This window comes from Diadema antillarum, unplaced genomic scaffold (assembly GCF_040938485.1).
Source record: "Diadema antillarum isolate AM-2024a unplaced genomic scaffold, OU_Dant_1.0 seq00000876_RagTag, whole genome shotgun sequence".
NCBI classification, from domain to species: Eukaryota; Metazoa; Echinodermata; class Echinoidea; order Diadematoida; family Diadematidae; genus Diadema; species Diadema antillarum.
In genome coordinates, this window is record NW_027271740.1 from 974077 (window position 1) to 1001775 (window position 27699).

At 38.3% G+C, this 27699-nt stretch overlaps 2 protein-coding genes across 2 annotated transcripts in view; one reads left to right on the forward strand and one right to left on the reverse strand.

Annotated features, from left to right (window-relative positions):
* Window positions 1-16446, reverse strand: part of LOC139740734 (uncharacterized) — a 94647-nt gene extending 78201 nt beyond the window's left edge. Inside the window, exons 1-4 of the mRNA XM_071651302.1 lie at window positions 16360-16446; window positions 2669-3901; window positions 1680-1894; window positions 1007-1113 (exon numbers count right to left, since the gene is read on the reverse strand). Of these exons, the coding sequence (XP_071507403.1) occupies window positions 1007-1113; window positions 1680-1894; window positions 2669-3896 (1550 nt within the window). The 5' untranslated portion in view covers window positions 3897-3901; window positions 16360-16446. The remainder of the gene's footprint in view (window positions 1-1006; window positions 1114-1679; window positions 1895-2668; window positions 3902-16359) is intronic.
* A 369-nt stretch (window positions 16447-16815) lies between these two features.
* Window positions 16816-24709, forward strand: LOC139740735 (cyclin-dependent kinase inhibitor 3-like). The gene is made up of 6 exons (XM_071651303.1): window positions 16816-16958; window positions 18155-18255; window positions 19290-19345; window positions 21979-22023; window positions 23029-23387; window positions 24414-24709. Exons 1-6 carry the CDS (start codon window positions 16932-16934, stop codon window positions 24501-24503), a joined length of 678 nt encoding a protein of 225 aa, XP_071507404.1. The 5' UTR covers window positions 16816-16931; the 3' UTR covers window positions 24504-24709.
* The last annotated feature ends 2990 nt before the right edge of the window (window positions 24710-27699 follow it).

Consider the following 27699-nt stretch of genomic DNA (forward strand, 5'->3'; position numbering starts at 1 on the left):
CCATAATAAAAATCATGGGCATACATACTTGGGCACAAAACTCAACACAAGAATTTTATTGATCTGAAATAACCTATTTTGTTATTATTTAAATATCAAGTCTGGTCTTTTGTGAAGTAGTAACAAAAAGTAAGAAGGATATCCATCTTTGCTATCATTAATCTTTTTAAATGCTGTAACACTCATCAATCAAAATGGGAAAAAAATATTTGATCCCCATTTATTCATAGCAATGTATATCTAGACTGTTTTGATCTCAAAGCTAATTTAGCAAATCAAATGATTATACAAAGAAGCATTATGTGTGGGAATAAAAGTGTGTGCGTGTGTTTTTTTTTTTAATTCTTCTGGCAAAAGCATAACCACTTGCTCATATTTTTCACGGCAGAATATCAAATATTCCTCCATGCAAATAGTATACAGATATGTACAAGACTGGAGTCTATGTTAACCCAAATGTTACATTTTGAATGAGATACAACATATGAATAACAATGTTTACACTAATCTCCTTTATCACTGCAAGATTCTTAACCCTTTTCCTATAAAACTTGGTAATTCCTGTACAAAGTCTCTCTGCACTGCAGGACCTCAAAAAGAAGAGTTGAAAGAATTATTATCCACAATAAACACTACCATTCTTTGTTGGTTTGGCAATGTTTGTTTTTGGGCTGTGCATTCTGGTATCCAGTCATAATCAGTACTTACAATGTAATATTTATCACCTCATATTTTTTCATTTTTGTCTCTCAATATAAAAAGTTTGTCCATGAATAAACCCAAACAAGATGTAAAAAGTTGAATATGCATCAAGATATTGGAGTACTCTTCCTGAAATTAAGTTAAAGAAAGGACTTAAATGCTGACAGCATAGTGCATGGTACCATACTGAGATTTACTAAATCAATTGGGGTGTTGTATATCCATAACCAAGAATTTGTTTGTGATGGTATTTGTCCATGGTGAAAATGATAGTCATGTGATATAAGTCATTGCCAGCACTCACCTCTTCATGAGGCAGGAGGCAAAGAACCTGATCAGCTCTTGGTCACACATCTTGATGAGTTCCACGAGGAGGTCTCCTTTCTCATGATCCTCCCACTCCTTCAGCCACTGTGGGATATAACACACATCACGGATAACTACTTCCTGCTCTGAAGATGATAACACATTAAAAAGACTTTACCTTTGAAATGACTTGTATTCATGACCACCCAAAAACTGCAAAGCCTTTCACCAACAATGTCATTTTAATGTACAGACCATACTCTTTAAGATTTTGTCTAACCATAACATAGGCTGATCAAATCTCAGGGGAGGCAAAATTAGGAAATTCCTTGCTAATGCCACACATTCTGATAATCATAAACCTTGTACTTGGCCATGGCATGATGACAATACTCATACGACAATCTTGCCTGGTCATGCCCTGTAGAATATGAAAACAAAAAGCAAGGTTGTGATAGCTGATCTGTTCTGAGAATAAGCATTACAGGAAGGGTAAGAGAAGGAATCTTTGCGTGCATTCCAATTTTGTGAATTTCGCAAGAGCCAAGATTTGCGAAATTAAAATGCATGTGACAGTTCTTACCTACACTATATGCATTGAATGTTAGGGGCAACTTGCGAAAATTTTTCATGCCACGAAAATATTGTGTTTTACAGTAATGAAGACTTACTGCCCATATTTGCTCCAATTGTTCCTTGAAAACGGCTCTCAATGGCTGCTTTTTGGCTGACACCAGCTGTGCAGCTCCACTGGGCATTGGTCTACCATGGCCATCTCTGGTCCACCACTTACTGGGCTTGAACGCCTTTTGGAGAGATATGTGGATGTCTTCAACATAAGGTGGCTTGTTGATTTGACCTGTGCGAAGGACACCTTTCATTGGTCCTAGAAATGAAAAAAAAAGAAGAAGAAGAACATACGAGTCTCAACTCATCCTCTCAATCCTCATTTACAAGTGCCTCATAGTACACGATCGCTCAGTGCAAGGTGGTGTACAGGTGGCATTATTGATCATGTTCCTTCAGCAGATTGTACACAACATTTTTGAGAATTGATTTTTTTTTTTTCAATTAGTTATTAGAAACTAACAGAGCTCTGAATGTCCATTGCACATATTGGAAGCATTGAGCATCAATTTTTCACAAAATTTCTTACTCTGTACAATGCCTGCTAAAATACTGCAAATTATTATCACAGATACATTATACACAGACAAAAACAAACTTTTAGAGGAGATCACTATTCTCTATGCACTCTTAGGGTTGGACACCACTATGAAACACATTTTAAATAGTTTAATGTCCATTAATGCCTAAAATATTGAGGGCAATTTAAGAAAGTATCACATCTCTTTTCAGCTTCATATGTTTGTGAAAATGAAGCATTACAGGTTCCATTGATAAAAGAAATTAACAATTAAAGATGTTCATATCATAGCCACTTTGTCCTATAACTCTTGATTTGGACAATGCCATGAATTTACTGCTCACTATGGTCTTGACCAAGTTTGTGGAAAGTGTTGATTTTTTGAATAGTCCAAACAATTCAAACTACACTACATATGGCAACTTCTACTGTATTTTCATTCACAAATTGCTTCTATCTACATCTTACAATAATTAAACTAGGAGATGTAATCAACTCTATGACTAAACTTGCCTAGCTTCTGAATCTTCTTCTTATCAAAGAAGTCGGCTGTTGAAGCAGCACTCCCAGGAATGGGCTGAACCTTGTTTCTGTGCTGTGGTCTACTGTACTGACTTGCAGTAGAGTTGGCAGTGGAAGGCACAGAAGGAGTCACTCTGTGATTCACACACCAGTTGAAGGTAGATACCTTTTTTGCCTCTAGAGGGGGTAGGGTATTTAACTGACTTTCCCCAAGTGTAGTATCATTTGTCAGTGATGTGTCTTCTTGACCGCAATAGTATTGATTGTAGGCATCCGATCGGGTCCTCTCTTTACGTCTTTCTGATGGACGAGTGGAAAAGGATGATTCTAGAGGGCGGCCAAAAGATTTGTTTTGCTTATTAACAAAAGATGCACTGTCCACACTTTTTCTCTCTATCTGCAGAAAGCCAAGCTGACTGGAAGCACTACTGTGCTTGGTAAAGCTGGTTTTGTCACTCTTTGGTACTCTCAAGGCAGACTCTCTGGATGAGGTAGGACTTGTCACTTCAGAATGAGATGTTTGGTCTAGAGTCTGCAAGGCAATACTTAAAATGATGTCAGCATCTTCCTGAACTTCAGCAATTGGAGATGGTTTTCGCCTCTGATCTCTTTTCAGTTTTGCTTTATGATTCTGTTCTTGTGATTCTTCACTACCAGTACTTACAGAATTTTCAGTTGATGGCTCAGACTGAGTCCCATCAAAACCCTTGATTGCTTCTGCCACTACCTTCCTTACTAAGTTGGCTGCAAAATTATGTAGTAATTCATGAGTAGGTTGTTGGGAAGCAGTCTGGGTGTGCAGCTTGTTTTCACTGTCTACCTCATACCCCCCATCTGCTAATTGCACAGCCTTCTCTAACTGTGTATTTGTGGGTATCACATGCTTGGCTGTCAGAGGTGGATAAGAACCTCGAAGAGAAGTCTGAAAATCTCTGTGGAAGACAGGTTCCAATGCTGTGGCAAGGTATTCCAACTGGGCTGTGGAGCACCGGTCAGTCGTCCCACACAACACAATACGTCTCTGCCACGGCATCCATGTCTCAAACCAGTCACATATTGTGCGCAATATTTGCCTATTATTGAAAAAGGTGCTAACATGCTCCCTTGACTTTGCAGTTGGCCTGGCACTCATAACAGATGGAAGAGATTGAATACTGGCAAAGTTGTGTCCTGATGATCCACCTTTGAAGGCAGGTAGTGGAGATACAAACTGCTCCATGTATCCTATTTTCAACAAGAAAAATGTGATAGAATTAATCAATGTGACATTGCTTTAAACAATACAAAAATCAAACAGATACTACAGCTGGCAAGTTATGATAGCAGAGTCTCATGATTTAAATGACAAAGAAATATTGATATCAACATCTATACTGGTAAAAAACCTGATTCACTGTTAAAAGGGTGAATATAAATAGCTAAACCCATATCCGCAGCCTTTAGATCATCTTAGCATCACACAGATAACAATAAATAACATGGTACTCATCTCCATTTCTGAAAGCAAAAAATATGCTATCATGCGATGATGACACAGTATTTGAACAACATAATTATTGCATCAAAAAGCTTGATGCAATGCTGTAACATCACCTTTTCAGCAAATAGAAAATTGGACAATAGATTCTACTAAGTCATCCTTTCAAATTTTGCAAATAACAGAGATGTAGGTGAATGAATCCTCTAATTACAGAAATTGAGGGTCAGGCAATGGAATCTGTCCGTCCACTGGCAGTTTGGTTCTAGAGTAGCATAGTACAAAGCAGATTTATTAGTACAATCACTGATATTTGAGCATTTTATTTTTCTCGGGAAATATTGTATGATATTTGATAAATTACACACAACAAAAAATTTAATGATTGATACCTAGTCTCCTAGATTCTATAGTAAGTCTACTACTTATCGACTGCCTATTTTTAGATTGACCACCCTCATGCAATGGCTTCCTTGTGTATAAAATCAAAAGTATGTGTGGGACGGGGCTCAATTAATATGTTTGAATATTTGAATATAAATTATACAAATCAATAGAAATGAGGAGGGCACAGGTAAATAACCTGAGGAAAGAGAAGGCAAAAAGAATTGAAGAAAATCCTCATTAGTTAATGCACATATATATCTAACTGATGTTAACACATCTTTGCCATTCACAAGATTTACATGCTCTATCAATGGAGAACAGGCGGTCGGTCAAAATGATGAACTTGTACTGGTGCACAATTAAAAGTGTCACTTGCATTTGCCACTGAGAATTCTGTGCATATATGATGATATGAGTCAACGATCTGAGCCTGTGATATGACTCTGTGGTATTTTCTGCGATAGTGAAATGACATTAGATCTAAATCTGAAACAGAGGAATATTTTCTAAGATACAATTTTTCAAGTCAAGGTCGATGAGGATTGATTTTAAACCATGTGAAGTGTAGAGTTATTAACTGGCTAAGAATATTGAGAAGTAAAGTGAATAAATATTCATACTCTTCTATTGAAATTCATATCCGTCATTCATGTGATGAAAAATTGGACTTTAACTCCTCATGGTTAAGATTCATTGAAGACACACTTAATCAAGCTGGTCTATCAAATGTTTGGTTAGGCCCAAATGAAAACTTTAGATTGTGTTTATACGTTAACTTGCTACAACTATTAGACTGAATGATATTTTTTGTCAGGAATGGGGAGTCGCAGTATGGTCAAACCATGTTTGCACAAATTATAGAATATTAAAAAGCAGCCATGTTTTTGAAAATTATTTCATCACCCTAAATTATAAATCTGATGCTTTTAGTTCATTGTATGTAAGTTTTGGTGAAGATCGCATTAATTACCAGTAAACAAAGGTCGATTTAATGCGAACACATCACATTGTGATATGCAGTGTACACTCTGCTTGTCGTCTCACATAGGAGATGTGTTTCATTACATTTTTGTTTGCCCTTATTTCCAAAGGGAGAGACAGACGTTTGTATCTGCCTCAAAAGTTAACCAAAATTAGGTTTCCAAGTGCTTTGCACATGACAGAGCTTTTTGATACCAAAAGTACCTCTTAGTTGAAAAACATAGCAAGATTTACTTGCCTTATCATGTCCCAGTTTTCTAAAAACACTGATAAAGATAATCACACAATCACCATAGAAAAATCTAGATAGTACAAAAAGAGTTGGTTCTATACAGACATGTAGCAGTAGGTTAGTGAAGCAACCTCCTTTGTTAAATTTGTAATATTCTGCCATTTACATGCAGATTGTCTGTGTATCTTTTCCTTTTATTCATGTTTGTATTCTCATATAGGGTTGGACCTACTACTCATCGACCGCCTAATGTTTATTTGCTTGATAAGAATATTTAACACTGAAATTCACGTAAAAAACTTGACCTACGTGATTGAGAAAATCCAGCTCTATCAAATGCCATTGTTCCCTTTTCGATTCGAAGTTTCAGTGCAAAAATATCGCCGACGAACTTGCATGGCCTCGTTTCAGCTCCCCGCGGTAAATCGCATTTATTAGGATCAACCGCTGTTTTTGCATTGACAATGCACACAAACCGAGTTGTATTGAACACCGTGTTGTACGAAGCTTTTTAGAAGCCTTTTAGAAACTTCCATAGACATTACATTGTGCTGTCATTACGATTCGGTGAAAATATTCATTTGAAATTTTGTCCTTGATTAAAACCATTAATGAATAGTGAATTATCGCGTTTTCCCACACCATCCTCATCTAGCATTCAAAGCCAATCCATTTTTATGTGCTTTGCGCGCAGAGAAGTGCGTACTAAGTGTTCAGTGCGCGAATTATACGCGGTCGGTTTAAAAGAAGGTGGTCGATATGTAGTAGGGCTACCATACCACACACACGTATACACTAGGGCCTATATAACTATACACAGCCCTGTCACCATACACAACTTCACAAGTGTCACGACAGGGCTTTACCGACGTTCCGACTGGAGGCAATGTACAGTCTGTAAATCTTTAAATTCTGGGGCGCCGACACTATTCTGAATTTACGACACCATATTTGTTACTCAGACTATGTAAAATGAAAACTTTATCTATTTAGCTTCCGTCTTTAGCTTAGTTAGCTATCGATATTGACATATAGATCACAACTTACTGAAAATGAAGCCTTTTTTAATTGTATACACTGCCGAAATTGTAGAAATCGCAGAAATGATTCGAAATGCTGTCGACCGAGCGGGCGTAAATACAATCTCTAGCAGCGCAATTTGCATTGTTCAAAGCTGGGAAAGATTTTTTTTTAATCGCCCAGCTACGATCACAGCATTCCGGGTTAAGTAAGATTGGACTTTTTGCTCAGTGTAGGCCTATGTTGTGTGAGGGATTACTATGGACCGGTGATTCAACGGTGATACCATGCTCATTCACATACCCTACTCCCTCGTCCAACCCTCCAAACAAGCATTTCAATTCATGTGACATGTGAGTGATTCGTACTAAAATTTGTGATAAGATTAAGAATGTAGACCACTAACGGTTAGAAATTTTCAACAGTTTTGTTGTGTGGACGTGTTCGAGGGTCTGCCGTCTGGTCTCATCTGGTCGGGCTGGGGCCTAAAGTATTATAGTACTAGTAGGCTCCTATTAGAGTGTTACTAATAGTATCAGGGTTCTATGATTATCTTTTGAAGTTTTGAATTGTTAACTGTGTCGTAGAACTATCTAGGTAGGCCTAGTCTATGTGTTTCAAATGTCTCAGTAGACTCTCTACTCTAGTCTATAACTAACTACACGCAGCCGCTGTCGCGAAGCAACAGTGGCTGCACCTCTATTCCTTCGCAGCATGGTCATTTTTCAGTGTGGTTGTGCGACTCCTTTCTCGTATACTACAACGTAGGTAGTCGGAGACGTACGTCTCCGACTACCTACGTTGTAGTATATAGGAGAGTGAATGCCATTCATATAACACGCAGATGAGGAGTGAAGCAATAAGGACGTTTACAGACCTGGGGTGGTATTCTGAAATCCTTCCTAGGAAGAAATTTCTTCCTAAGTCAGGATTTTTTCCTAAGTGGTATTCTCAAAATCTTCCTAAGTTTCTTCCTAAGTAGATTTAGGAAGAAACTTAGGAAGGGGGCAGGAATATGCAAATTCCTGACTTAGGAAGAAGTTGGTATTCTAGAATGCACTTAGGAAAGAATTTTAGGAAAATATTTAGGAAAGCTCCACCCCTGTCCTAAGTACGTTGTTAAGAATAGCAAACTGCAAGCATCGTGATAGGCGCGCTTGTCAGTCATTGCGCGCACATGTACTTTGATGCGCGATATGAGCGTGAGAAAGGGGACATGCCGCGCCCTCGTGCATTTGACCCTACGTCATAGTAATATGCGATTGTCATTGGCAGACATCGGTTAGTTCCTTATGATACGGCATTTCGTATTGGCTTAGGAAAGGACGTGGGCGGGAATAAGGATGGCCTAATTTGCATTAAGAAGTGCCTAGGAAGAAATTTCAGAATACCAATTTTGTCTTTCCTAGGCACTTCCTAAGTTTCTGACTTAGGAAGAAACTTAGGAAAAAACTTAGGAAGATTTTCAGAATACCACCCCTGGGGTGGTATTCTGAAATCCTTCCTAGGAAGAAATTTCTTCCTAAGTCAGGATTTTTTCCTAAGTGGTATTCTCAAAATCTTCCTAAGTTTCTTCCTAAGTAGACTTAGGAAGAAACTTAGGAAGGGGGCGGGAATATGCAAATTTCTGACTTAGGAAGAAGTTGGTATTCTAGAATGCACTTAGGAAAGAATTTTAGGAAAATATTTAGGAAAGCTCCACCCCTGTCCTAAGTACATTGTTAAGAATAGCAAACTGCAAGCATCATGATAGGCGCGCTTGTCAGTTATTGCGCGCACATGTACTTTGATGCGCGAAATGAGCGTGAGAAAGGGGACATGCCGCGCACTCGTGTATTTGACCCTATGTCATAGTGACATGCCATTGTCATTGGTTAGTTCCTTATGATACAGCATTTCGTATTGGCTTAAGGAAGGAGGTGGGCGGGGATAAGGATGGCCTAATTTGCATTAAGAAGTGCCTAGGAAGAAATTTCAGAATACCAATTTTGTCTTTCCTAGGCACTTCCTAAGTTTCTGACTTAGGAAGAAACTTAGGAAGAAACTTAGGAAGATTTTCAGAATACCACCCCTGGGGTGGTATTCTGTAAGGATCCTAGGACAGCTCTCGCTCCTAAATATGCGATTGGTATTCTGTAACACCGCGTGTAGGAGGAGAAATGGGACAGTGACGTCAGGGATCCTTATTTCTCTCCCAGCTTAGGATAGGGGCGTAACTTGATATGTTAATTAGATATAATTAGATGTTAATGAGATCTTAAGATAAGTGGTATTCTGTAAGCACAAGTAGGATCAAGTTTAGGAGCAAAAATAAGGATAGCCTCTAGGCAATCTTTCTCTGGCGATTATGCCGGGCTATTGCGTATATAGGCCTACTGACGACCCACTGTCTCTTATTTTGTATGTTCATGAACAAGAAAATAAATACATGAATCGTATAACAGAGTTATCTGTTCCTCTCATACTGAGGATTCTAAAACTGCAGTCTATAATGTTCGAAACAGTTGTATTCTTTATCTAGCTCTGTGGTATGTGTTTATTTGTTTGTTGTTTGCCATTTTCACACTTCATTTTTATTATTCGGCCCAAAATAAATAAAAAGTACATTATGTACACAATAACAACAAAAGCTATTATCATAATTATAATTGATATTGTAATAATTATGATAATTATTATCATTATTAATATTATCATTGTTATTATTATTATTATTATTATTATCATTATTATTATTGTTATTATTATTATTATTATTATTATTATTATTGTCATTATTGTTGTTATCATTATTATTATGCTCAACGTCTGCCCGAACGTCATGCGGACGCAGTGCAAGTAGCCTACCTTCGCCGCCCACATTACGTGACCCTCGAAGTCGTTGCTATGAAGATCTAGTATACTCGTATACAAGGATATCATGGAGCTATAGTAGCTCCATGTTTATATCTTTGTTTAATCTATCAGTAATCTCCTTTATTTATTCTGTTATCATTGCCCTGCATGTATGAGTCTATACTACCATAAAGATAGGGGAGAGCTAGTGGGGTGAATTAAGTGGGACAAAAATTGTGATTTGATGAAGTTTCTCGAATAACTTTCTGATATCTAGAATGGAGCACACATGTATCGGACCAAAAGACTTTTGATGCTCGCCATATAACGGGTTGCAACGCTATATTCCTATAAGTCTCATATTTGTGTTATCATTGTTTTTTTTTTCCTGGGAAAAGTGGAACATTGGTTTGGTTTAAGTGGGACAAACAGTAGCTATAAGCGAGACATTATTATTACAAGCATATCAATCGATCATAGAATAATGTGAGCGCATGTGTGTGTGTGTCTGTGAGTGCATCTATTATTATTATTATTATTATTATTATCATTATTATTATTATTATTATTTATATTTATTTAAGAAAATCTTATATATTTTATAATAACTTTGAATTAAGGACGAAGTTTGGCATGCAGTGATGATATCCAAGTTTACCCCAACATCCTCCAAAAGTTCAAAATTTGAGCTAATTTCTGCAAAAACTTTAAATGCTAATTAATGGAACTCGTAAGGTCACATCTATTATGGTGGGCTAAGTGCGTGCTAAAGCTTTGATAATCAAAATTGTATTCTTAACTGTAAAATTTGACTGACAATACATTTTAACTCCTCGCAAAGTAGAGCTGCGTGAAGCGCATGTTTGAGCAATGTAGATCTTGGGCGCGCATTGCGTAAAATTAGCCAGATGATTGGCTTATGGATACTGCGCCGGGCGTGTCCTGTCTTTCCTCATTAATATTCATTATTCATAAATGACTGTCCTAGGATAGGCTTAGGACAGGCTTACAGAATACCGATTTTGCCTGTCCTAAGGGTATCCTATTTTCTGTCCTACGCGCGCTCCTAGGATCGAAATAAGGATCGCGCTTACAGAATACCACCCCTGGGTGGTATTCTGAAATCCTTCCTAGGAAGAAATTTCTTCCTAAGTCAGGATTTTTTCCTAAGTGGTATTCTGAAAATCTTCCTAAGTTTCTTCCTAAGTAGACTTAGGAAGAAACTTAGGAAGGGGGCGGGAATATGCAAATTTCTGACTTAGGAAGAAGTTGGTATTCTAGAATGCACTTAGGAAAGAATTTTAGGAAAATATTTAGGAAAGCTCCACCCCTGTCCTAAGTACGTTGTTAAGAATAGCAAACTGCAAGCATCGTGATAGGCGCGCTTGTCAGTCATTGCGCGCACATGTACTTTGATGCGCGAAATGAGCGTGAGAAAGGGGACATGCCGCGCACTCGTATATTTGACCCTACGTCACAGTAATATGCGATTGTCATTGGCAGACATTGGTTAGTTCCTTACGATACGGCATTTCGTATTGGCTGAGGAAAGGACGTGGGTGGGGATAAGGATGGCTTAATTTGCATTAAGAAGTGCCTAGGAAGACATTTCAGAATACCAATTTTGTCTTTCCTAGGCACTTCCTAAGTTTCTGACTTAGGAAGAAACTTAGGAAGAAACTTAGGAAGATTTTCAGAATACCACCCCTGATTTCAGCCACAGATTTCGGTGAGTTTTTGACGTAATTAAACAAAAAATCGCATACCGATTATTGAATGATTGTCATAGATTACGATAATTCCTTGTATTTTAGTTTTCCACGATTAATAAAGATATTCATGAAGGAGTCGCACAACCACACTGAAAAATGACAACGTCTGCGAAGGAATAGAGGTGCAGCCGCGTTTGTCGCGGCTGCGTGTAGTTACATCAAGTTAGTTTATAACTAGACTAGACCTTCTTCTTCTTCTTCTTCCGTAAGAGTGACCACAATCAACTTGCTGATTATTCTGTCACTTTCGGGGAGGTCTAAGTTGTACAAGTCTTCAAAGGGTTCAAGTAGTTGCCGTAGTAATCATCATCCAATGAATAAATAAGTAACCAATAAACTGACAAGTCCATCAATAATAGTAATAATAATAACAATAATGATAAAAAAGAAAAGAAAAGAGTGCTAAGCAACTACTCCTGGGCCGAGGCTCGTGACACAAATGTGTCGATGGTATTGGCCTCGACCACTTCCTGGGGTAATCTGTTCCAGTCTTTGACGGTTCTTGGTAAGAAGGAGTTTTGGTGATAGAGAGTTCGGCTGGGCGGGACCAGGTATTGGTGGCTGTGAGTTCTTCTTGGACGTGTAGGGAGTGATTGAAGCTGTTCTTTAATCATGTTGACATGTGCGAGGTTGTGCGTTATCTTGTAAAGCATTGCCAGGCGTGCAATTCGGCGACGGTCTGCAAGAGAGGGCCACTGCAGCTCCTCTAGCATTGCTGTTACACTGGATGTATTGTGGTAGCGCTGCATTACAAAACGTGCTGCCCGTCTCTGCACAGCCTCAAGCATCCTGATTGACTGTTGGGTATATGGGTCCCAGATGGTGTGGCCGTATTCAATAATAGGACGAACGTAGGTCTTGTATGCAACTTCTTTAATCCTCCTCGATGAGATCCTGAGGTTGCGTCTGATGAAGCCAAGAGTTTTGTTAGCTTTAGCACAGATTGTGTTGATATGCTCTGACCAATTCAAGTCTGATGTGATGGTGATTCCTAGATATTTCACACTATTAACATTATCAAGCGTGTGTCCATGGAGCTTGTATTCTGTCCGCAGTGGTTTCCTTTTACGGGTAACAGACAGGGCAACACACTTTTGAGGGTGGAATAGCATGTCCCATTTCTTTTCCCATTGGACCAGTTTATCCAAGTTCTGCTGGATGGCCTCCTGGTTGCTTGGATTAGTAACTACATCATACGTCGCTGTGTCATCTGCGAAAAGCCTGACACTGGAGGTGAGCAGTTCCGGGATGTCATTGATGTAAACAAGAAATAGACATGGGCCCAGCACACTGCCCTGTGGAACTCCAGACTGTACGTCGATGAGATCCGAACGAGCTCCATTAATCACCACAGCTTGACGTCTGCCAGTGAGGAAGTTGCAGATCCATTTATTCGTATGCCCTCTGATCCCGTAATAGTGGAGCTTGTGAACCAGGAGTGAATGGTTGACTCTGTCAAAGGCTCTTGCAAAGTCTAAGACTAAGATGTCTGTCTGCTTCCCTTGAGCCATATTGTTGATCAGCTCATCAGTGAATTCCAGCAGTTGAGTTTCACAGGATCTCTTCTTTCTGAAACCGTGCTGTTGTGGGCACAAGATGTTATTTTGTTCAAGGTGACCCATTATTGTGCTAGTCAAGATGTGCTCTAGCAGCTTGCAGCACACACTTGTTAGAGACACAGGACGGTAATTTGTAGGTTCGTACTGCTCACCCTTTTTGAAGATGGGCGTCACGTTGGCCTCTTTCCAGTCAGCTGGTACTATTCCACTGTCCATGGAGGACTGAAAGATGATTGCAAGAATAGGGGCAACTTCATTGGCTAGCTCCTTTAAGACCATTGGGTTAATGTCATCTGGACCAGGAGCTTTACCTGGTTTGAGGTTGTGTAGAAGCTTTGTAATGCCTTCCACTGAAATGAACACCTCATCTAAGACTGGGTAATCCCTCACTGGCATTTGGCATTTAGTGTTAAACTCTTCTTTGGAGTATGTTGTACCTTCACTGAATGCCTGATGAAAGTGTTGGTTCAGGACATTGGCTTGTTCTTTTGCATCAGTAACCAGTCGGCCATCTACCTTGAGGGGAGCAACTCCGATATTGGAAGTCTTAAGATGCTTAATGTATGTCCAGAAGCGCTTGTGTCTGTTGGCTCCACTGGGGTCAGTGGCTGTTTCTTCAAAGATATCATTCAAGTATGCCCAGTAGGATCTCCGAAGTTTTTGTTGGACTTGCCTGCGAAGATCTTTGTATGACATTTCATACTTCTCTCTGCCCTTTTTACGCATCTTTTTGTAGAGACGGTCACGCTTTTTGATTAGACGACGTATAGCTGGGGTAATCCAGGGTTTACTTTCTTTTGGTCGGACTTTTTTGTGGGGGATGTGTTTTTGGACACCAGCATGAAGAGTATCCTTAAATGACAACCACAAATCTTCCGTTGAAATCAGGTCATCCTTTGCGTTGAAGGTTGCATGCAAATCAACTAACTCTTGCTTCAGGGCATCCCAATCTGCCTGCTTGTAAAGCGGTATAAGGCGAGGCTTTTGCTTTTGTGACCGTGGGCATATGTTGATTTCACAGAAGACAGCGTCATGGTCTGAAAGGCCTGGTAGGACTTCGACTCTGGGAATAAGATGGGGGCTGTTTGTGACAATCAAGTCAAGTATGTTGTCTGCTCGAGTGGACTCCTGGACTAACTGCTCCATACCTAGGTCATCCAGCATTTCAATGAAGAGGTCATGAAGTCTTGGGTACGATGGTCTGGGCTTCATCCTCATTTGTTTCCAATCCCAAGATGGAAGGTTAAGATCACCAGCCAAGATGATGTGGGCATTTTTAATTGAAGTTGCTCTGGTCATGGATGCATTGAGGAGTTTCAGGCTGTCTTCATCTGAAACATCTGGCCTGTAATATGCACAAATGTAAACTGACCGTCTTCCTTGTAATTTCAGATTTACCCACAGAATTTCACAATCTTCCTGGAGCTCTGTTACTACTGAGCAATTAAATTTTGAATGCACCGCGATGAGAACACCCCCACCATGGCGGTTTCTGTCCTTTCGAAATACTCTGTACGTGCTTGGAAATACTTCAGCATCTTGGATAGATGAGACGAGCCAGGATTCCGTTCCCACAACTATATCTGGTTTTGTGCTCTCCAGGAGGTTAAGGATTTCCGCTCGTTTTCCTCGAGAGGACTGAAAGTTGATGTTTAAAAGACGAAGGGGCCGTTTTTTCCATCCATCTTGCTGACTGGCACGGGTTGGTGTTGACATATGAACTGGTCTGTCAAAGTCATTTGGTGTCGAGTGTGTACTACTATTTATTCCATGGAGATCAAAGACAGTTGAACTGGCATTAGGAATGCCACAGATGGCACAATACCAAGACTCCTCTTCGCCTAGCTCCCCAAGGTGCTCATAGAGGGTTGTATCTACACTCTGACAACGGGCATGGTACCATTGTCCACACGCATTGCATGCCAATCCTCGGTCACTCCAGTTTACTGTGCCGTCGCAGGTACCACATAACCATGACAAGTGCTTTGAGTGAGCATCTGTAGACACATTTGTGTCAGGACTCAGCTTGCCATTAGCAGGTCCAGGATTGGGTTCCGGTGCATAGGAAAGACTTAAAAGGAGTGAAGACAGGTAGAGAAGAACTAACCCATCTTTACAGGTGTCCTGGTGAAATATTGACTTGGATGCATGTACAAACAGACTGACAGAGGGAGCCTTAGGGGCACGGAATAAGGCTTTATTCCTGAAGTGTGTTGTGTGAACGTCAATCACATCATAAACTGTTCCAGAAACATCAATGATATGCAGGTCTCTTATGAAAGTAAATGTCAGTAAGATCCATAAAAAGTTTGTCGAGATTGAAGAAAGCAGCATATTGCCAACTGCCAATGTCCTAGCACTAGTTAGGCATTATCAAATCAATGACAAGAATTTTCATCACATACCGGTAGTTGCGGCTGAAGAGCACACTGTAGACATAAAACATGCTGCAACTGATACTACTGTACCGAGTACTGTTGTAATATCCCAAGTTGCAGGCTTAAATTTACTGCAAATAACAAATGTCAAATGAAGCCAAATGCAAAGGCAAAGCCGAGTTGATTGAAGCTTGGAGCTTTGAAGCCGAGTCACCGGCCATCAAATATTGAGTCACCATCAATCAAAAGAATGATGCACTTACAGTCATATCCTCTGAAGTGTGTGGGGCTGTGTGAGGTGGGCAGCCATCATGGTGGATAAGCAATTGCAAGCTGTGCTGTATTGTACAGTGTAGACACATTGTACACCATACTAACACCATCTGTTACATGTGGGGATATGCTGAATATGCAGAAGCCATCTTTGATCCAGATCCCATGAAGACAATGACTCCCAAAATACAACAATTCTCAAATGTGTCAAAAAGCAGGTGAAGTCTTCAGAGAAAACATAATCCGAATAACCAGATTATTGTAATTAACAAACAAAAAAATACAGATCAGCCTTAAAATTTCTCCAAAATTTGAGGACCCTTGAACCACAAGGACTAGGTTCTACATGCAAACTTGACCTCCCCTCCGAACCTCAGAAATTGTAACGGTTAGAATTTGTGTAAATCTTCTATTATATTCACTGGTTTGTCATATTGTTATTTATATTCTTTGTTTGTACTCTCATACCCCGAGAGGGGGTCGAAAGAGTCAATACAATTCACTAAGACTAGTAGACCTAAATTAGGCCGAGTAAAAGCCACTGACTGAAATCATCTCCCAGCGTGAAAGCGAATTCATGGGACCACGCTATACGACTGTATAAAGCTCTCGGAATATAACATACAGAACCTACGGCTCGCTACGACTTCTAAGCCAAGTCCGATACGAACTCAACTTAGCTAGACCTAAGCTACATAAAAATCAACTTAACTTAGAGATCTATATGGCGGATTTACGATTGAAAGATGTACACAAGTTTAAACATACCGAGTCAATCTGTTGAAATCCCGAAAAATAAAACGTAAAATTTAAAGACACTTCTTCCGATGTCGCATGTCGGCATTTCGGTTCTAGGACGTCGCCATATTGATTACAACGTTACTAGGAGGAGCAAGCTCAAAGAAAAGTTTTGTTCTTTTTGTTCATTTATTTACCCTATAATAGTAAAATACGCCAATATATTCACTTTAAAAATTATTTAATATAATTATCAATTTTTAAAATGCAAATTAAAGGTAGAAATTATAACAATTGTATGATTTATCTTATATTAGTAAACAAGCTGGCAAATTACACACTGTCCAATGAATTACGAGAACAAAATTTTCCCACGATTTGAATGCATCAACAAGCAATCAAGTGGGCATGTGCGTGTGAGACGTGAGAGTGGAAACGTGTAAAGCTATACGTTCGTGTGCGTGCGTGCATAAGCAGCTAGAGAGGTACACTCCAGCTGGAACACAGCCTCTGCTCTGATCTGTCTAGATAGTGGCGTAGTGCACGACATAACTCCGTATTTCGCTTCTTTTCATCAGAAGAAAGGTGTACCAGATATACAGATGGGGGTTGCCACAGAAATGCCAGAGGTGGGTGGAGTGCAAGTTGATTTTTTGTTTCATGTTTCTTTCTTCTTCTTTTTTTCTGACGAACACTTGTTGTTGTTGTTGTTGTTGCTTTTATCAGTCATGAACTCTAGCAAGTCTAGGCTATCAACTAGCTACCTTAGCTAAGCCCTAGCTTCTCACCCTACTGGCAGTAGTAGGGTGAGAAGCTAGGGCCTATCACTGTGAACAACGGTTCCTTTTGCAATTGGCAGATATGTTTTGCTCATCTACCACGTCATTGGATCTAGCTTTGTGTTTGTTTAAGTGGGTATCTCATTTGCTTGGTTCAAGTTGCAGACTACTATTCGGGGCGCTCCTTTTGGCTTAATACTTCACGTTTGGGCTGGTCGCAGTTTTAGGAGACTACCAGTACTGTAGTGGTACACTGGTAGGTGGTGATGGTGACGGTTCTGTGACAGTTGCTCCTGCAACAATTGTTCCCATGAATTCTGCACGCAAAGCCAAGTCACGAAGACTATTCAGTATTGTCTGCAAGTGAATCTCTCCACTACCTTGCGAAGACCCGGCTATAATTGGCAATTGGGGACCAAAGAGACACTCAGTCTCTGCGACTGAGGAGACATCTCTGAGACGTTGAGGCTGATGATCGAGTCTCCACAACTTTTAGTGTGACCTTATTAGGCATTCTATATTACCGGTATACTGTATAGGTCCTTGTGTGTGTGTTAGTCATATAATTCTGGAACCAGTACCTTACATTGCACTACTTGTCATTTTTAGAAAAAGAAAAAGGCCTTGGTGCCCTTTTGACCAGAATTAGTTGCCCTTTCAAATGGCCTTGATGCCCCTTTTAAATTTGGGTTATCCAAGGCCACTTTGCCCCAAGCCAAAAGTGCACCTTTAAAAAATTTATTTCAAGCCCTGCTATGTGCACATGTGACCATTCTTGAATATAGAGAAAATATCATGCAAATACATATTTTGATCAGGTTGTATTTATACACTTAAATACTTTTCAGATATGGTTTGTAAAATTGTGTATGCCATAAATCTAAATACATGAATATAATGTATTAGTACAAATCTAATGACTTTAACTGTTTAACAAGCATCAGCTGGTGAAACATGTCAAAATACATGTTCATGTGTGGAAAAAAAAAAGTTATCCTGCTATTGTATCATCTAGAAATGATATAATGCTGCTTTCTTCATTTCAGCTGAAAGACCAAAGCAGGAGAGAAGATGGAGCTTCTTCTGGTTTTGACTCCTCAGATGATGAAAATGAAGCCATTGACAAATCTCCATTCAACATTAGCTGGTGAGATACAAGTGTATGATAGAAGCAGTATGTTCATCAGCAACCAATATACGAGTACATGTGTACATTGTATTGTGAGTTGGTGAATAAACACTGGTTCACAACTCTGGGCGAGGATTAGAGTAGTACATACATGTACAATGTCGTATGGCGCCATGTTCTATTTTGGGCTGTGATACTCAAGGTAATCATTATTTCTTCTAAACATCAGGAGACCTTTGCTGTCATCAAAAGAGATCAAAACAGTCATATCAACATAATTTTTAGTCAGACTCATTAAAAGATATATGTACAAAGTATCTCCTTACAGGTATAAAAGAACATATAAAAGAGCTGTACTAATTCATGTATGCCATGCAAAAACACTTCTTCAAACATAAACTACAGTGTATAAAAGAAATAGACATGTATGTGTTTATTTCATCACTCTCTAAAATATTGTCTAACATTTGTCAGAATGTCTGTTTCACTCTATTTTTTTTTTCTTCTTAGGTTTAATTGCAAAATGTGAATTTGATCATAACTATTGGATTGTATTCTTTTTATGTCATTGATTATAACTACTTAAAGAATTAATATTTCATTTTCATGATCAAGTTTCTGTGTGAAATGTGTGATTCTTTGCCATTTTAAAGGTCCTGTTTACCTTTGGGAACAGTGATTTAAAAAATTTTCAAGATATGACATTTAATGCATATGTGTAGGTCTGTTGTACCATAAAACATCCTATAAATTTTCGCGATAAGGACCAAGATAATATACAAGGGGATATCTGTATTTTTCTCAATAAACCGTAACTTTAGATGGTTTAATCTGGAAGCATGTTTATTATAACTATTGTTCACATTTTTATTTAACAATACTTAACATCGAATTTACCAATTAAGATATTTACAGTGAATGCTTCTATTCCTAACTCACATTTTATAACTACAGCACTGTATTTTAAACACTAATGCTGGAATTTTGTTTCATCTGCAAATGGTAAATTATGCCTGTAACTTTTATGAACTGTTTTCATTTCTTGGTCAAAGGATGGACTTGTCTGAATATGGAATATCTGAAAAACTTGGAGTCAGTGGACTGCCAGGTAAGATGTTTAATAATTTGTTTAGATTTTGTTGTTTTGAACAATTACTTTCAACATATTAATTTTCTTTTGATGCACATAATGACAATTATGCATTATCCCATCAAAGGACTATTCTTAGTGCATTGATTTTATAAAGACAAAGCTTCACTGCACACTATGTTTTTTATTCTACACTTAACCATTCCTAATTTCATGATCATGCAATGTCACTCCATGTTCAAGTAAACTGAGGAATATGGCAAAATATAAGTGACAAGACTATTTGCAGACTTTTTATAAAAATGAGACAAAGAATATTACAATGCTATGTGATGTTCTGGAAAAAGTTTCACATGCTTTTATGCAGTAATGGTAATTGGTGGCAGTTCGGCAAGCATAGTGTTTAGTACATACTGTGAGGATGTCATGTCACATTCTTTCCGGTGACCATTAGAAACAAATAATGTTTGTGGTCAATCATCTAGCACTTGTAACCCTTTATTCGAAAAATCATCATAGTTAAGTAACTAATTGCAACATTGATTTGATGTGAAGAACACTTCAAAAAAAATGTTTCATGTCAATAAAAAGAATGGATGCCTACATGTCAATGAGAGCTTTGTAAGGTGATGACATCATTGTCCTATCTTATTGACCCCCCCCCCCCCCCCCCACACACACACACACACACTCAGACATTCCATTACCCCTTATTTGCATTTGCAGGTGCGATTGGTTTGCTCTGCTTTCTTTTTTTCTTTGGTGAAAATAACTGTAGAATGAAACTTCAAGGTGGTAAATCAAATCGAGGTGAATCCGGCCACTGATGACAGGTCCCATGTAGTGTTTTAAGTACAACTTAAAGGACAAGTTCACCTTCATAAACATAAGGATTGAGAGAATGTAGCAATATTAGTAGAACAAATCATTGAAAGTTTGAGGAAAATCGGACAATCCGTTCAAAAGTTATGAATTTTTGAAGTTTTTGTGCAGTAACCGCTGGATGAGAAGACTAGTTTTTGTGCAGTAACCGCTGGATGAGAAGACTACTGCAGTGTATGAATAACTTAGATGTCACATGCGTACAACAATATGAGGAAAATATAAAGAGATTTTCACAAAATTTCATCTTTTGAAAAAAGTACACATTCCCTTGACTCGTTACCGACATATGTTATGGGTAATATTATTCCCCCTGCCCTTAGAAAGAGGCAAGTCAAGTGCTCTTTTATTATGCGAAAAAAGTGAAAATATGTTAAATTTTCTTTACATTTTCTTTATACTGTTGTACGCATATGACTCATAAGCTATAGTAGTCTCCTCATACAGCGGTTCCAACACAAAAATTTGAAAAATTCATAACTTTTGCATCGATTGTCCAATTTTCCTCAAACTTTCACTGATGCGTTCTACTAATATTGCAGCATTCTCTCAATCCTTATGTTTATGAAGGTGAACTTGTCCTTTAAGTCAGATTGTGATGAAACTTATTCTATTCTGTTTATTTGACTTTAATTTATGAATTTAAGCCAAGCTGAATATTCAGTTGCATTGGAATTTTGGTGCTTAATAAATATATCAAGAAAACATGGGCCACCCATGAATCCTCATGCTACCAGGTCTTCAAAGGGACTGTACAGTACTGGCTGAGGTGAGGATTCAGCTTTAACGTTTTGCGAGATATTTAGAAACCACTCTATGAAATGTTAAAGAACATACAATTCTAAGGGTAATCAAAAGTTTATTTGATGAAAATCAGTTTTGAAATGACTGAGATATCTAAAAACAAGGTAAAACAAAGAGATCCTGATACCGTATGTAAAAGTTGTGGCCTGTCAATTTCATTAGGATCGCTTTTTTGGATATCTCAGCCATTTCAAGACCTCATCACATAAACATTGAATCCTTCTTAAAATTACATAGTACTCTTTCATATACAGTGCACTCCCGTTATAACGAAATGCTCGGGACCGGCAGTTTTCTTTCGTTATAACGAAATTTTGTTATAACCGAACAAATACAATATATAACGAAAACAAGGAAATCACGTATATATATATATCATATTCTGTTTGTTGAATACTCATCATACACTGGAAAGCTATGTGAAATGTGATGGGATAACTGTATTACAATAATAAACGCAAGTTCCCCTCAGAAACTGTGCGTGACACAAGGAGCGAACACACAGTGGTGTGAATTAAGCGTTCACCCATGCAGAGACCTTACGCTATAAATGATTGTTCCGCTGCATATTTTCGAAAGCAATTCGCATTTCGTTATAACGGAGCACATTTCTTTTGTTTTGCTTTGTCTGTGGCGCTCAGAAAAGACTTCGTTATAACGGAAATTTCGCTATAACCGTGTTCGTTATAAGCGAATTTTGTACCATAGACTTTAATGGTGATAATTTTGGGACCACAAGATTTGCTTCGTTATAACGAAATTTCGTTATAACCGTGTTCGTTGTAACGGGAGTGCACTGTATCATAAGAGCTTTCTTATCATCTCACCAAAAAATGTTATAAACCTGAATTCTCACCTCAACCAGTACTGTACAATCACTTTAAAAACAGACAGGGACAGACACAGGCACAGCACTGCATACATGCACATAGTATCTTTTGAAACCTTCTCCATTCCCTCTGCAGGTTGCAGATTTGATGAAACTTGGAGAAGCATCGAAAGTGATGTCAGTAAGTTCTCTCTTAATTGATTTTCTCACAAGTCTACTTCAGTCAGGACCAGTCTGCACATGACCTTCTCATCATCATGTGAGCTATTTTTGGTACTGTTGCTAACATTTGTGGTGTTGATCAAATGTTTATTTTACATACAGTGCACTCCCGTTATAACGAAATGCTCGGGACCGGCAGTTTTCTTTCGTTCTAACGAAATTTCGTTATAACCGAACAAATACAATATATAACAAAAACAAGGAACCACGTATATATATATCATTTTATGTTTGCTTAATACTCATCAAACACTGGAAAGCTATATGAAATGTGATGGGATAACTGTATTACAATAATAAACGCAGGTTCCCCTCAGAGACTGTGCGTGACACAAGGAGCGAACATACAGTGGTGTGAAGCGTTCACCCATGCAGAAACGCTATAAATACATGTTCCGCTACATTATTTTCGAAAGCAATTTGCATTTCGTTGTAACGGAGCACATTTCTTTTGTTTTTCTTTGTCTGTGGCGCTCGGAAAAGACTTTGTTATAACGGAAATTTCGCTATAACCGTGTTCGTTCTAAGCGAATTTTGTACCATAGACTTTAATGGTAATAATTTTGGGACCAGAAGATTTACTTCGTTATAACGAAATTTCGTTATAACCGTGTTCGTTGTAACGGGAGTGCACTGTACATTGTTGAGATTGAATAGACACATAGCAAGTGTGAAATTCATTCTTGAGGCAGAAGTGTATAAATCAAGACATGATTGTTCCAGGGCTGCCAACACTGGAAACTAGTTGAGAGTGAGACTCCCATAGGCCAATGCTATAATTTAGGAGTCAAAATAAGTGAGATCAATAGAAATGCATGCAAATGAAATAAAGTTTTAGAGTGAGAAAGGACCAAAATGAGTGAGTCTCACGCTCAATGCCTGAGAGTTGGCAGCCCTGTTGTTCACATAAATCTTCATATGCAATGTCAAGGATGTTTCATCATTTGATTTCTTTTATCATCAGGTAGTCTGATAAGTCAAGGTGTTGAAGAGGTATTTGTGCTCTGCACAAGAGGTGAACTCTACAAGTATCGAGTACCACGTCTTCTGCAGGAGTACACAACAGCAGGGCTGGCAGTCCACCATTATCCCTTCCCGGATGGTCTTGTGCCCTCCCCCGGGAACTGCCTGAAGATGTTGGATGAGATTCGGCTCAATTTGGTTGCAGAACGCGGCACACTGGTCCACTGCTATGGTGGGATAGGACGGGCAGCCTTGATTGCAGCTTGTCTCCTTCTGATGGTGGATGAATACATGGACTGGAAAGATGCAATCACAAAGATAAGACAGCTGAAAGGTTCCAGGGCCATACAAACTGTCAAAGTACGTTCAAGAGTGGTAATTTGTTATTTCTTATCTTTACAAGGTTATTCCCTGCCCCACCACCACCCCAAAAAAAGAACAAAACAAATTAAATTAACAAAAATAAAATCTAAATATTTTAACACTCATCTTCTTTTGTCAGTTTGTTTCTCCTCCTGAATATTGTTATGAGGGGACTTTCTGTCCTGTAAAGTGCATTCTACTGCGGGATATTTAAAAAGCAGGAAAGTAAAAAAAAATGTGATAAGTGTATCAATTATAGACACTTACATTATGACATAAGCATAACTGCAGTTAACATTTCAGTCACAAATTTATTTTCACAACTAATTCATAATGAAACATATTCAGGACAACACCAAATGCAATGCAATGAAAGTGTCATCCTTGGAGCAAAGGAATGTCATGAAAGTAGTTGACATGCTCATATTCATTTGAATTTAACATAGACACTCAAAGACACCTTTGGGCGTGTTGGACGTTGGGTCCACAAAGGTGTGTGTATTCTAGACCACAATTAAATTGCCTCTTGCCGATCAAAAGTTGGTAAACTTCTTTGTAGAATTTGTCATGTCATGTGAATGAGAAATAGGGAATTGTATTTTCTTTATGAAATTAAATTGAACTAATCAAAAAAGAAACATTTCATGTTGTTTTGGGGTTGTTGTTGTTTTTTTTTTTGGTGGTGGTGGTGAACGTTTAATATTTATCCTGGTTATTATCACCATCAATAGATGGAGAGATAGTTTTAAGTGTACTGAAGTGTTAAACAGTGCATTCCTGTTATAATGAACACAGTTATATCGAAATTCCTGTTTACAATGAAGTAAAAATCAGGCCGCAACATTGTCGACTCTGTGTTTTTTATTGTTAATTTGTTTGGTTGTAACAAAATTTTGATGTAATGAAAGAAAACAACTGGTCCCGAGGGCTTCATTATAATGGCAGCCCAATGTACAGTATTGTCTAATATATTTATACATCATTTCATTTCATGTGCTTCCTTTCTATCTCATGTTTTTCTAGCAATACAACTTCGTCAATGACTTCCGCAAGATGAGGGAAGAGTATGAATCAAGTATTCCCGACTCGGACAGACGATCCATTTCACGCTAGATGAACAGCCTCAGGAGATGGTTGCCTACAAATGTCAACTCTTCTGTGTCAATCTTTTTCTTCATATCATGGAAGACTGATCGTAAAGTTGGCTCTTGGTTTACTGTACATGCTGAATGTTTCGCGAGGTTTTTATTTCCGCGAATTATGTAAGTCACGTGCTATTTGCGAAATTAAAGACACGCGATAATATTGACTCTTATCCCAATGTGGATGTGACATACGCATGTACATTTCTCCGTTCAGTACAAGACTCCACGATCGCGAATTTAACCACTTGCGAAATCGTCGGGAATTCCCGATTCGTGAAAATTTCGACTCGCGAAATATATGGCGTATGCAGTATCCTGGCGACAAACTGAGAAAAGTTGTCTAGGCTAATTCACATCAGGATTGATGTCACATACAGTTGTACAATTCAAATTCCATTTTTCTTCTATTATCATTCTAATTTGGAAATACATGTACGTGTGTACAAGATTGTATTTTGTAGATAGAGGTTACAATTGTATAATCATGAGCATGGAGTAATTTCCTTGATCTTGAGAGTATATTTATAACAATGTAATTTTTGGCAAATTACCAATCATGAATTACATGTACAACGTAATCTGCATATTTTTCTGTCTTCAAAGATGCCTTTCTCTCCCACATGTTGTTGTGCATAATTTATTGGCAGAACTCATGATGACAGAAGTTCAATTACTTTCAGATAATCAAGAATGGGAATGCATGTACAGCACTCATATTTTGTGTGTTTGTCTAAATTGGAGAGCAATAGTGTATGATATACATAAAGAACCCTTACTATGTATGTACAGTGCACTCCCGTTATAACGAAATGCTCGGTACTGGCAGTTTTCTTTCGTTATAACGAAATTTCGTTGTAACCGAACAAATACAATATATAACAAAAACAAGGAAACCACGTATATATATCATATTCTGCTTGCTGAATACTCATCATACACTGGAAAGCTATGTGAAGTGTGATGGGATAACTGTATTACAATAATAAACGCAAGTTCCCCTCAGAAACTGTGCGTGACACAAGGAGCGAACACACAGTGGTGTGAAGCGTTCACCCATGCAGAGACGCTATATGCTTGTTCCGCTACGTATTTTCGAAAGCAATTTGCATTTCGTTGTAACGGAGCACATTTCTTTTGTTTTTTTTTTGTCTGTGGCGCCCGGAAAAGACTTCGTTATAACGGAAATTTCGCTATAACCGTGTTCGTTATAAGCAAATTTTGTACCATAGACTTTAATGGTGATAATTTTGGGACCAGAAGATTTACTTCGTCGTAACGAAATTTCGTTATAACCGTGTTCGTTGTCACGGGAGTGCACTGTATACATCTAATTGTACAAGTGTATTTACATTAATAGCGAGTCATTATCTTGACCGAAAGATCGGTCTGTATCTGGTCGTCAGGGATATATGTTCCGCGGAGACTGCGTCTGGCTTCACGGATCTCCTCCTATATGGAGGAGAGCGATTACGTTAAAAAAAAAAGACTCCTCCAGACAGACGGATCTTTCTGTCTAGTCATTATCAAGCCTACAATCTGTGTTATTGGCAAAAGATTATAAATCTTAAGGCTAAGGAAAACTCACTGGTAACACCATACAATGTACTATGATACAGTCAAACTTGTCTAAGCGGCCTCCTGCCTATAGTGGCCACCTACAAAATTAAAGGGGGGCGCAAGAGCCCCCCCCCCCAATTTTTTTCTTTTTATTTCTTTTGTTTTAACCAAAAATAAAGAGGGGGAGCGCACCCGGTGCGCCCCCCTCTGGATCCGCCAATGGTACCTACATGTATATGTATCAAATGGAATAATCCCTTCATTGGTGTTGTCTTGCATATCATGTACAAGCTTTACCTTGAAAAATGCATTGGTTTAAAAACAGCAAAAAAACAAATAAACAAACAAACCAAATGAACAAACAAACCTGACTTCTTCCAAGGGAAAGACATTTTATTATAAAAAGCCTCTTTATTGCCACTCACCATCTACATTACCCACACACTACCATGTGTAAGTACAATGTATTTGTTTGATGCAACACACATCAAGGTACCTGCTGAGTAGACTAGATTAAAATGATACACTGTATATTCTGTTTATGAGTCACAATGGGAGAAGGAAGACTAAATGGAGCCAGAGAAGAGGACTAATACAGTGTGTGTAGAAACAGTAATCATGTGATATCATGCTTTCAAACACACTCTAATCAAAGGACTTGAAACACTTTAAAATTTTGAAATTTACTGAATATTAAGGAAGAAACTAACTATTATTTATTCATACGTACCTGTATCTTGTCATTACTATGTATCTGGCAAATTGTGAAAACTAGTCATATATTAACATGTTTATTGTGTGTAATATAGTGTAAATAATATAGTTCATATATTTTGGTATGTGGGTAGGTGGTAGAGACTTTGTTGATGGGATGTATGAGAGGGGAAAATGTGTAATTACTGGACTTCATGTCTCTAAACTTAAGCTGTGATACCTAATAAATGGAGCTACATGGCATTGTAAATGCAATTTGATCACATATTTTCCAAGAAATTGTACAATATTACTGCAACATTAATTTTTAAAACTTTGACCATCCAAATCAGACAAATTGTATCACCAGAAGGTACCATAGGGAAACACTCTAATGAAAGAGAAACAAACCCAAGAGCAGAGTACATGTAATTCATTACAGACAATCATTTTGATAAATTTGTATCACACAGCATGAAATATACTTGTTGCATGTCACTGTCATGTTTCAAGTTACAAACTGTAGTTATGTACATGAACACCTTGGCGAGTACTTGTATTGAGGGACATTCTCCCTATCAGTCGATCTACTGCACTTTTTTTTTTTCAATCACCTTTCCCTATGACAGTTGTACCTTTTGTTTGGTTGAGATACTGAAAAGCTGTAAAATCATGTCCAGGGGGTGTTTCATCAACGTTTGTCAGCGCTGACAATTTCAGCAAAATCCTCGGTTTTGATTGGCTGAGAGCTCTGGTCACTGACTGTTACTATGGTGATTCAAGTTGTCAGCGCTGACAAACGTTGATGAAACACCCCCCAGGTTTCTGGCTTTTGAAATACATACCATGTATTTACATGTACTTGCACTTTTATTTGAAATTACAACACAAAGCAATTCAGATTAAAATCAGAT

Coding starts and splice junctions, on each gene's coding strand:
- LOC139740735 (XM_071651303.1), top strand. CDS start 16,932: ATGGGGGTTGCCACAGAAATGCCAGAG. Junction 16,959..18,154: donor TTGCCACAGAAATGCCAGAG/GTGGGTGGAGTG, acceptor TCTTCATTTCAG/CTGAAAGACCAAAGCAGGAG. Junction 23,388..24,413: donor GGGCCATACAAACTGTCAAA/GTACGTTCAAGA, acceptor ATGTTTTTCTAG/CAATACAACTTCGTCAATGA.